The sequence below is a fragment of the Garra rufa genome, chromosome 8 (assembly GCF_049309525.1).
Source record: "Garra rufa chromosome 8, GarRuf1.0, whole genome shotgun sequence".
Lineage (NCBI taxonomy): Eukaryota > Metazoa > Chordata > Actinopteri > Cypriniformes > Cyprinidae > Garra > Garra rufa.
Window position 1 is genome coordinate 27,738,287 of NC_133368.1, and position 12,482 is coordinate 27,750,768.

The following is a 12,482-nucleotide window of genomic DNA, read 5'->3' on the forward strand; positions in this document are numbered from 1 at the left end:
CACATCCTCATTCCGCCTCTTAATGCATCATTTTTCTTTCTGGAGCATCAGTGAGCGTTTGAATCCATGTAATAGTTGAATATTAGTCCCTCAGTTGTAAAAAGATTCATCTCAAAATCATAGTCATTGTTGGAAAGGGTTCAAACACACAAAAATGCTGAAAAACCAAAGAATCTGTGGGACCTGAAAGACTTTTCTGAAGAACAGCGGGCAGTATAACTGTTCAGGACAAACAAGGGACTCATTAACAAATTTCACAAAACAAAAAAACACAGTTGTGGATCATTCAGGTAACAGCACAGTATTAATAATCTATTATCTTCTCTTGTGGACTATATGTAAACATCTTTTATGTGAAATATCTTATTCAGGTCAGTACTAAATAAAAAAAATAACATTCATTTTGTATGATCCCTCTTATTTTGGTAAAATAATTAACATTTTGCAAATTCTCCAAGGTGTGCATAAACTGACTTCAGCTGTAATAATTCATATTCATCTTTCACTGAGGTTGCTGCACACACAGATTCATGAATATACAAATTGAAGTTTTCACACTCAGCTTTTTATTACTGTAAAACGTCTAACAAACTAAAAAAAAAGCATTTCCACTTATGGATAAACAAACGAAAGTGAATAATGTCCACTGAGGCAGAGATCAGAAAAGAAAGTGCTCATTTCTGCTGTGAAAGGAAAGCAATCACATTCTAAACAAACATATCTCATCAAAACTCCATTTAATATCACGTCAAGGCAGTCATCTGAAAAGAAAATCGCCTGTCTTTTCTTTTAATCTGCAAGTCCTGCTAAATACTGTTGAGAAAAAGAGCCAAGAAACGCAAGAAGATGCAGAAATGTCTCGGTAGCTTTGAGCAAAACAACATTTGTCCCTTTCTGTCATTCAAAATGTAATAATGTCAGAAAAGCCTCAAAAGTAAAGCCTCTTTCTTTCGAGTAAAACCGTCCCAGAGGTCACTGCAGCAACACTGTTATTTATTTGGAAGTCTCTGAATGTGGCAAGACTGCAAACAAACTGGAAAAGTATCACTGCGAGCGTGCTTGCCAATGTATGATACTCTTGTTTACAACTGTGATACTTTGGTATCATTGGCACCAGAGTAGTTTCATATGCGAATATGGCAGAGGGGTGAGAAAACATAAGAACGGTCAACGGATATAACACTACATTTCTCAGTTCTGGCACGTCGCACAACACCGTTCGAGAGTGTGCAAAGAAGACCATTTAAAGCTATTCTGAAAAAATAAAAATAAGCGAGATATAGAAAGAACAAATGTGATGGAGACAGACTTGATGAAATCAGAAGTACATGTCCTGGAAGAGGTTCTGGCCCATTTCGATGTATGCCTCTTTCTCCTGAGCACTCATCTGTTCCACCAGCTCAGGTCTCTGGCTCACTTCCCTGTAAGAGAAGGGTCTTCCTCCTACCATAACCACAGGGTCGTCCCCGACCTCCTCAAACTCATCATCATCATCTTCATCCTCATCCTCTTGTTTTCCTGGCCGCAGAGCTGTAGCATTGTGCATAGTGTGGGCTGGAGGCTGGGGCGGTGAGTCCTCGTCCGATTCGCTGGTATCACTGTCAGAGTCGCTGGCGTTAGCTGCTGGAACGGTCGGTTTGGAGACGACGGTTCCTCCTGGACCAACTCCGCTCCTCTTCTCGTGAATGAGGAGAGCCAGCATCACCTCTTCATTCTCATCCTGTGCGGCTCCTCGTCCAGGCATACCCTCCTGGGTTACCATAGACTCCTCGCCAGCTGGTGTAGAAGAAAAGGAGATGGAGAATTTAGATGTGCATTTTCTTAACTATAAATGTGTTATACTTTCTAAATTCAATTCCTTTCTGAAGCCATACGACAGCTTCATAGGAACAGGGTGTAATTTAAATTGTTTTTCAATGACAATCTTGCCTTCCATCCAAGTATTAAATCATGAAATGCATAAATCATAGTGTTAATATTCGGTCATGACCACCAAAACCACTTTCAAAATAGTCTATGTGACTCACGTTGCTTCAGAGCATCTGTATCGCTGTATGCCCCCTGCACTGTGCTTTCCGTCAGCCATACGGGCCTCTCTTTGGGGACTTTTCCCTCAGTAGTCTGGCCAGGCTGAGGCTCCTGGTCTTCCATGCTGATGACCACATCCTGCGAGTAGAGGTCATACGACGAGCCTTTGTTTTTCCAAACTTCTCGACCAGGTGCCCCTGCACCAGCTCCTGCTGCGGCCTGGGCGGCCCGTTCCCGACTGTGGAAAAAGCAAAGGTGGATTACTGAGAAAATGTTGACATAACATAAACCTGACTTTAGTTTGCCATCCTTTATCTGTTAAAAGTAGGGGGAAATTAAGTTTGACAATGCAGATGACAATAAAGTTTTGCTAATCGGTTCAAAATAAATTGTCTATTTTAATAGAAATTTTCGTATAAAAAATTGCAAAATTTACATTTTTGACTACCATAGTTTTTTAGCATTATTTATTTAAATATGTATAGTATTTCATATTCTGAATTAACTTTTATATTTTCAGCTTTAATTTTAGTGTAGCTTTTAGTAATTTTGTTGTGCTTCTGTCATTTTTATTTGTTTTTATTTGTAATATTTATATTTATTTTATATTATTTATATTTTATTTCTATAGAAGCTCATTTCTGCCACAGTAATTGGGACCTTTTTATCTCATAATTCTGACTTTTTTCTCAGAATTGTGATATAAACTCACAATCGTGAGTTATAAAGTCAGAATTGCGAGACAAAGTGACTGACTTTTTGCTTAGAATTGCTAGTTTATATCTTGCAGTTGTGACTTTGAATTCTGAGAACATATCAGTATTTTTTCCCCTCAAAATTCGACTTTATAACTCGCAAATGCGAGTTTATATCTCACAATACTGACTTTTTTTCTTAGAATTGTGAGATATAAACTTGCATTTACGAGTTATAAAGTTGAATTTTGAGGGGAAAAAAAGAAGTCAGAATTGCAAGAAAAAGAAAGACTTTTTTTTAATCAGAATTGTGATATAAACTCACAATTGTGTTATAAAGTCAGAATTGCGAATTGCTGAGAAATAAACTCGCAATTCAGAGAAATAAACTTGTAATTCTGAGAAATCATATTTCTAAGAAAATAAGTCAGAATTGTAAGGAAAGAAGTCAGAATTGCGAGATACAAACTCGCAGTTGCGAGAAAAATGTCAGAAATGTTTTTATTTTAGTGTAACTTTTAGTAATTTTTTTGCGCTTATTTTTAATATTTCCATTTCTCTTTTATATGATTTCCGCTACTGAATAAAAAAAGGTAATTACGACTTTTTCACAATTCTGAGATATAAAGTCACAACTTTGAGTTTTAAAGTCAGAATTTCTGAGAAATACAGTAGCAATTCTGAGAAAAACTTGCAAATCTGAGAAATGAGGTCAGAACTGTGACATTAATTTGCAATTGCGAGTGATAAAGTCAGAATTACGAGATATAAACTCACAATTATGATTCTTTTCTTAGAATTACGAATTTATATCTTGCAATTGTGACTTTTTTTGCAATTGCGAGTTAAGTCAGAACTATGAGATATAAATTCACAATTATGAGAACATATCAGTCTTTTTTCCCGCTAAAATTTGACTTTATAACTCGCAATTGCTAGTATATATCTCACAATTCTGAGAAAAAGTCAGAATTGTGAGAAAAGAAGTCAGAATTGTGAGAAAAATCTTGCAATTCTGACTTTATTTCTCACAATTGTGAGTTTATATCACGCAATTCTGAGAAAAAATAAGAATTGTGAATTTGTGTCAATTCTGAAGGGGATTTTTTTTTTTAGAATTGTGAGAAAAAGTCGCAATAATAGATTCGATAGATTTCAGCTTTAATTAAAAAAATATTTTTAATAGTTTTATTTGAAAACAACACTCTCTCGTGCATATGACTGGCCACTTTGACTGTACAGGTGGTGCTGACCTCTGTTTTAGGGCTGGGATTTCTGACGGTTCGGGCTCCAGAAGGTCATGGGACAAGTTGATGTCCTCTGTCTCTCGCAGCAATACGTAGATGGGCTCGATTTGCTCATTGAATCGCGCCACCAGAGTGCGGGCATCTTTCTTCGGCACGGCCGATTCGTCCTCCTCTACTTCCGTTTGACAGAAGGTACAGCGGAAAGTTCCTGTGTTTGAGAAAAGAAGGCCTTAAGCACACACACACACAAAAAAAATAAAATGTTGAAACAATAACATTCTGCTTATCAGCTCTCATTCTTAACCACTTCACTACACCAACCCCATCCATCATGTCTGGCACCTCCAGGTCATTCAGTTTGGAAGTTAGAGCTTAGAAAAACTTTGTCAAGGGGCTTCATATCTCTGGTTCCCTGTTAGCCAGAGGCTTCAAATGCTGGGATTCCATGTCCCCTTTTCCCACAGACATTTGTGAAGCTGGAGCCAGTGCCCAATCTGGCCGTCCTATCCTTTGGCATTTCCACCAGGCAGTTTTGGGACAGAAAATTTGGCTTCGCTCTCAAACCTGCTGGTCTCAAACTAGGAACCACTAACATAAGTAGCCGGGGGTGAGAAAATGTTGTCACCACATAAAGTTTTCAAACCAACAACAAATCAGTCTGGCAAGACCCTCTCATTATAACTGACTAGCAGAGTATGCTGGAATTGGCCAGTGCTGCACAGAGTCTAAAATAAAATTACTCATTTACAAATACACCTCTGTTCATAATTTTATTTTTATTTTTTTAAAGATTAGTTCACTTCCAGTATACAATTTTTTTTTTTTTAAACAAAAGTTTTTGGAGGAAAACATTCCAGGATTTTTCTTCATATAGTGGACTTCAATGGTGGCCAACGGTTTGAAGGTCCCAGTCGAGGAATAAGGGTCTAGCGACCTTTTCATTCTGACTATGTAATGCAGGAGGCCAAGCTAGTGCAAAACGAGCATTTGAGGTTAAAAAGTATTTATTTATTTATTTTTTGGTTTCACTAAAAAATACCCTTATTCCTTGGCTGGGATCATGTAGAGCTCTTTGAAGCTGCACTAAAACTGCAATTTTGACCTTCAACCCATTCGTCACCACTGAAGTCCTGGAATGTTTTCCTCAAAAAACGTAACTTTCAGGGTTCTTTGACGAACAACTTACTTATTTGAAAGTTTTTGTAACATTATAAATGTCTTTCCTGTCACTTTTGATTAGTTGAAGCATCCTTGCTGAATAGAAGTATTATTTTCACTTATGGCCATTACATCAAAAACTTGTGGCATATAGATATTAAAATAAAATAGCCCTGCTAGCAAAATGAAAAATTAATATATTAAAGGACTACAAAAGAAACAGGATGCAGTCCAATTAGAGTTAAAATTCAATGCCATTTAGAGGACGGCGCCAAAACCACTGCTGACCATCTAATATTATTGAAACAGGAAAGAGGAAGAACAGTCCCAGACACAAGGACAAACATACTCGAACACACACTCAGACCCAGAATTCACTGGCGGTTCCATGGCAAGCGAAGCTGGTCTGGTTTGCCATCTGCTGCTGAAGTTATTTACAGCCTTCTGACAAGAACACACACAGCAGGACCCTCTGTATGAGTGTGCGGCATACGCCGGCTACTAGCCGAATATAAAAAAATAAATAAAAATAAAACATGCCTTGACATATTTTACATATGTGGTACTTAGCATTTAATGGTCAGTCACAGATGGTGGTGATATTGTAACCTTCCTTTAATTAGTCTTTTATCTAGAATGTCAATCTACTCTTGTTAATGTTTTGCTATCATGAACATACACCAGCAGTATGTTTTTTATGCTGAAATACTCCCATGTTGTTACGCTGAGTGCATGGTAAAACAGCTTCCGAGTTTCTGGCCTTGAGGGGAATCGAACGAGTAAACGATTCGCCGCAATTTCCATTTTAAAAGCTTTGCTGGAAAGTTGACAACAAAATCTGTGAAGGCGCTCCTGAAAAACAATCACCTCCAGCTAGGCCCTTTTACTACAGATGTCTTCTCTGCCAATACAGGAGTGGAGGGCAAAAAAGAAAACAATTTGACAAGCACAAAGAAAGAGAGACAGGGGAGAATAAGAGAGAGAGAGAGACTTTAAAAAGAAAAGAAATAACATTCAGGTGAAGGCAAGATAAAAAAAGGTCTCCGTCACATTTGACACAGCTCCAGAGGAAATATCGACAAGCCCGGAGTGCAGAGAACAATTTTACTGCAGCCCTCCCGGTCAGTCAGTCTGTCTGTCTGTCTGTCCTCTCAAACGCACAAAAGAGAAAAAGAATGAAAAAGCACAAGCGATAAGGAAAGCAGAGATAACAGGCTGCATTTTAAATGCCTAAATAAAGATGAGGTGATATAAAAAGACGTACTTTCAAACATATGCAAACATCATGTATTGTAGGAGTAGGGGACGCAGAGCAGCTGCGACATTCACAGAAAATGTGTTTTAGTATTTTCTATGTAAACATTCACAAAACTGATGTATTTGACCATCACTTAAAGGGATAGCCTAGCCAAAAATAAAAATTCTGTTACTAATTACTCACCCTCATGCTGTTCCAAACCCTTAAGACATTCATTAATCTACGGATCGCAAATTAAGATTTTTTTTTTTTTATGAAATCCGAGAGCTTTCTGACCCTGCATAGACAGCAAAGCAACTGACACATTCAAGGCCCAGAAAGGTAGTAAGGACATCGTTAAAATAGTCCATGTGACATAATTTTATGAAGCTACAAAAATACTTTTTGTGTGCAAAGAAAACAAAAATAACGACTTTATTTAACAATTTCTTCTCTTCCATGTCAGTCTCCACCACACATTTACGACAGTACCATGACGCATGTGTGTGGTGCTGCTGACGCAGGAGCAGAGGAAGTCACAGGCTGTACATAAGAGTCTATGTAAACATGTCTGAAGATTTTGACAGAGAGGACTTGCAATTTTTTGCCCAGCCTTACCTATTTGAACAGAATATACAGATGATAAACTAAGAGAGATGGACGTTCTATGTCAGAAAGCTGGCTTCTGCGTCAGCAGCACCACATACGCGTCATGGTACTCTTGTGAACACGTGGTGGAGACTGACATGGAAGAGAGGAAATTGTCTTTAGTTTTGTTTTCTTTGTGCACAAAAAGTATTTTCGTAGCTTCATAACATTAAGGTTAAACCACTAATGTCATGTGGACTACTTTAACAATGTCCTTACTACCTTTCTGGGCCTTGAAAGTTGCGTTTTTGTCTATGGAGCGTCAGAAAGCTCTCGGGATTGCATCAAAAATATCTTAATTTGACTAGCAAAAAAGCATTTCCTTGGGTTTTTCCGTTGCACTACCCTGCGCCTTGCATTTTTAAACGGCAAAACATTTTCTGCTTTTTTTAATTGTTTTTCTATATAAACATATGATTGGTGGACATCTTTGACCATTGTATTTGCATCTTGTGTGTTAAACTGCATTATGAAAATGTGCCATTATTAAAAGTTCTCCATTCCACTGCCCTGCTTATTCCCTTTTTTCCGATGTAAAATGCATTTTTGCATTCCATTGCACTGCTTTTTAATAGTTTTTCTATGTAGGTCTTTGAGCACTGTACCAAGTCTGCTTTTATAACGCTTTATGTACAAGTGCTGCATTTTTAAAGAAGTTCACTTCCAGAACAAAAATGTACAGAAAATGTACTCACCCCCTTGTCATCCAAGATGTTCATGTCTTTCTTTCTTCATTCGCAAAGCAGTTATGTTTTCTGAGGAAAACATTTCAGGATTTCTCTCCATATAGTGGACTACTGTGGTGCCCCCGAGTTTGAACTTTCAAAATGCAGTTTAAATGCAGCTTCAAAAGGCTCTAAACGACCCCAGCCGAGGAAGAACGGCCTTATCTAGCAAAATGATCAGTTATTTTCTAAAGAAAATGGACAATTTATATCCTTTAAACTTCAAATGCTCATCTTGTCTAGCTCTGTGTGAATTCTGTGTATTCCGGTTCAAGACAGTTAGGGTAGGTCGAAAAACTCCCATCTCATTTTCTCCTTCAACTTCAAAATATCGCCCTACAGAGGAAAATTGGAGAAGAAAATGAGATTGGAGTTTTTCAACCTACTCTAACTGTCATGAACCGTGATACACAGAGCTAGACGAGATTTAAGGTTAAGAAGTACATAAATTGTCCATTCTTTTTTTAGAAAATAACCATCGTTTCACTAGGTAAGACCCTTCTTCCTTGGCTGGGATCATTTAGAGCCATTTGAAGCTGCATTTAAACTGCATGTTGGAAGTTCAAACTCGGGGCAGCATAGAAGTCCACTATATGGAGAGAAATGCTGAAATGTTTTCAAAGAACAATTTCTTTACCCCCAAAGAAAGAAAAACATGAACATCCTTTAAGATTACATGCCAATCTATCTTGCATTATTTTCCTTTCTGTTGTAGTACATCTGCTGTTTTTAAACACAGGAATGCATTCTGTATCAACTTTACCAGAGTCTAAAAAGGGCATTGAACGAAAAACGTTCTATGTGAACAAACAAGTGATGGACAGAAAGTAAGTTCACTAGCTCAGAAGGGAAAACTTATACTATACAGGAACAGTTCACCCAAAAAAGTAAACCTGTATGACTTTCTTTTGTATGTTGAACATAGAAGATATTTAGAAGAATGCTGGTAATTAAACAGTTGATGGTCCCCATTGACTCCCATAGTATTTCTTGCCCTCTGGAAGTCAACTGTTAGAGGTTCTTCAAAATATCTTCTTTTGTGTTCAACATAGGAAAGCAACTTATGCAGGTTTAGAACGACATGAGAGTAAGTAAATGATGACAAATTCTCATTTTGGGGAAACTATTCCTCCAAGGTAGACAAAAGCAGGCACTAACCCACAGGGATGTTATATTAAGAAATTCAAGTTTTCAGTTTTTCTTTTTACATGCCATTAGAGGCTCCCAGCCAAAAGAATTCTGTAGCGATATCATATTGAAAGCCCTGGACAATTAGCAATATGGCACATGCACACTCTGGTTGTCATCTTTGTTTTCAGTCAAAGTGTGCACTGGGTCTGTGCATGCCATACACATTGTTGCAATGATCTAAAGGAACATGGCGCTGTGCTGTTAGCATGCAGGCATACATTAAGGCTTCTGCCGGAGAAAAGTGGGCTGGTGTCTTTGTGTTGATAGTTTTTGTATTATCTACGAGATATGAATAGGTCTGGTTTAAATTACATAGTACTCACTCCAGTGATTCAGAGCTCTTTTGAAAACAGGACGGCGCTTTGTTCCGTCGTCTACGCCAAAGAACAAAGGGACTTTTGTGATCAGCCCTTAAAAAGATGAATCCAGCATCATTTCAGCATTTGAGAGAGGAGAAAGTTTTTTTTCATGAGGGGGTCTGAACAACTGTGACAAATGTACCACAATGATTCTAATTGCAGCATAATAGTAATTACAATAAAAATAAATTACAAAATACAGTTAACTGTTCTCCTTTGAAGGACTGCATATAGATGACTTCAAATAACTGTTCTGGATTCAATACAAGTTAAGCTCTACAGACAGCATCTAAAACCCTATTCAGAAAGGATTAGTTTTCCGGACAAAACGTCTGAAATCATCAGCAACTCGCACTGGATTAGCAATGACTGTAGTAAATGCCCAGATGGGCATATCTATCTATATAATGCGAAGCTGTTGGAAAAATAGGTTGGTAAGGTTTTTTGAAAGAAGTCTCTTATGATGACAAAGGCTGCATTTAATTGATCAAAAATACACACTCTAAAAAATGCTAGGTTGTTTTTTTAACCCAAATGCTGGGTTCAGCTTGTAGGGTCATTTTTAATGCTGGGTTATTTTTTTTACGCAACTGCTTGGTTGAGCCTAGCTCAGACAAAACAACCCAGCTGTTGAGTTACAGTCAGAGTGCAGACTTTTTGCATCCTCTACAGGAGAGAGCAGTTCTCAGTGCCGCCAATTTGGTGCACTTCTTCAGCGAAATGTAGGTTTGTATATATTTTATTTTATTTATAAAGCCTTTACTGTGCTGTAAATGATACTATTTTAGACAACGCAACATACGAGGACGAGATGTCAGTCAGCTGCGCCAGGAGCGGCCATTCATTCCACATGATGGAAACTGCTTTTGCCTTGCATAAACTGATTTTATTAGTTAAAATACTGAATTTAATTTAATTTGAAGTTAAAGGTGTCCTTTCATGCAAAGTCTTTATTTTGTTTTGGGGGTGCACTAGAACATGCTCTCATGCTTGGTGGTTTGAAAAACGCATTATTTTTAACATAATTTACATTATTACAATAGCTTTCTCTCCAGCCTGGCACAAATGGCTTGATTAGTCCCGGGTTTGATGAAGGTCCGCCTCCCAAAAAACGAAATGTGTTGTGATTGGTTAGCAGTCCAACTAACCATAAAGTGATTTTCACATTTTAAATATGGATATTTTTCTTACAAAAACACATCGGATTACTAAAGGAGGCTTTTACTGACCCCGCCGGAGCCATGTGAGGAACTTTTTATTATCGATCGACTTGTTGTGGACTAATGGAGAGAAACATTTGTCTATGCTGTTCAGTCTATGCCGTTCTAAAGTTTGGGAGTGCCAGGATTATTTTTTATATACACTTATTAATTAAAATGGTATTTTTAAATGTTACATTTCTTATTTTTAATATGATTGTTACACAAGTTTAATGATAATATTGTAAACTATGCTGTATTTACCCAAATAAATTAAATTTATCATCTCATATTTTTGTCCATGGTTGTTTAATAATAATAATTGCTTAATAATAGGGCCGGGACTTTAACGCGTTAATTTAGATTAATTAATTACAAAAAAATAACGCGTAAATTTTTTTTAACGCATTTTAATCGCACTTAATTTTGCACCGCGGAACGTTTCTCACTGGATGTTTTTCAGCGGACCGATTATACTGGAGCACCAACTAGCACATAGAGCCTCAAGTATCACCTCAATGCTTTTACAGAAGGTCTACCTACCTATAGGGTACCAGAATTTCTGAAATGTAGGCTAGTATATTTCTAAATATCCCAGTGTTTCCCCTACCATTATCTTAGGGGGGCGCGTTTACAATGTCTCCTCCGTGAAAACACGGACTGGATCACGGACTCCATTCATAAAAACCGAATTTACTATAGCGCGGAATGCCACGTAAATCCGTCGATTTTTGGATTGATTAATCAAAAGTTGGTCTGTCACTTAATTCAAATCGCGATATGGACTAGTGTCTGTCAAAACTGAAATGCAAAAAGACCGTTTTAATATGAATCCTGCATGTTCCGTTTGTATCTGTATGTATGAATGGTGGAGATGAGTTTTTTTTTTTTTTTTTTTACTACACGCATACTAACTAGCATCATATCATACTTTACACACAGAAACTTCACGGCAACCTGTCAAAATAAAAGTACGGTTTAACATGAAACAGAACAATATTCCTATTTAAATAATTGACAAAAAAACAATATATATGATAAAAAATAAATATAACAACAAGATTAACCACTTAATTGTAGAAAAAAATACTACAATTATTATTTAAATGTTAAATTATTATTATTTATTGATTTTAACAGCAAACCTCTGTTTGTTTGCCAAAAATTAAAAAGGTTTTTTCATTTGATTAAAAATAAATAAATGTTTATGCTTTCATTTGATTATGAGAAAAATTAAAACACACAAGAATTTCTTTAAAAAAAATAGCAAAAGATTGTAAAGCCCTATTGTTCAAAATGTTAAAATAGAGAGTTTTGGACTTATTTTTTCACTGAAATAAACGTTTTCGTTATTACACAAAGTAGGGTAAAGTACCGAGAAAAAAAAGTATGGAAACCTAGGGGAAACACTGTATCCTATTGCTACACTTAATGGCAATATTGCACTGGTCTGTTGGACTAGGTTGAACAAAAATAAACAATATTTTGTTGCTTAAGCTTATGTATTCAGTCATTCTTCAATGGTATACTAAAAATCCATATGAAAAAACTTACTTCTCACTGTTCTCAGGTCAAATATTTATATGCGATTAATTTCGATTAATTAATTACAAAGCCTTTAATTAATTAGATTAATTTTTTTAATCGAGTCCCGGCCCTACTTAATAATAAATGTTCATGTTTTGATTATTGCTGTTGCCTCTATAATTCTGTGTGATTTTTAATTTCCAGCCCATTTTAAGCTAGCAATATTATAATTTTTAAACAATAGCTGACTTAAATAAAACAACCCAGCATGTTGGGTATAAACCTTTAACCCGACATGCTGGGACAACATAACCCAGCATGTGCTCTGTTCAATATTTACCCAGTGCTGGGTTGCCAAATAACCCAAGTTGGGTTGTTTTTGACCCAGCATTTTTTTAAATATTATTACAGTTTAAAACGCCTGTTCTCTATATTAATACATTTTAAAAAGTAATTTATTCCTGTGAT

At 36.6% G+C, this 12,482-nt stretch overlaps 1 protein-coding gene across 1 annotated transcript in view; it reads right to left on the reverse strand.

Annotated features, from left to right (window-relative positions):
- Nucleotides 1-543: 543 nt before the first annotated feature.
- gtf2e1 (general transcription factor IIE, polypeptide 1, alpha) overlaps nucleotides 544-12,482 on the reverse strand; it is a 19,002-nt gene continuing 7,063 nt past the window's right edge. The window contains exons 3-5 of the mRNA XM_073846093.1: nucleotides 3,977-4,178; nucleotides 2,028-2,266; nucleotides 544-1,776 (exon numbers count right to left, since the gene is read on the reverse strand). Coding sequence (XP_073702194.1) covers nucleotides 1,319-1,776; nucleotides 2,028-2,266; nucleotides 3,977-4,178 — 899 coding nt within the window. The 3' untranslated portion in view covers nucleotides 544-1,318. The remainder of the gene's footprint in view (nucleotides 1,777-2,027; nucleotides 2,267-3,976; nucleotides 4,179-12,482) is intronic.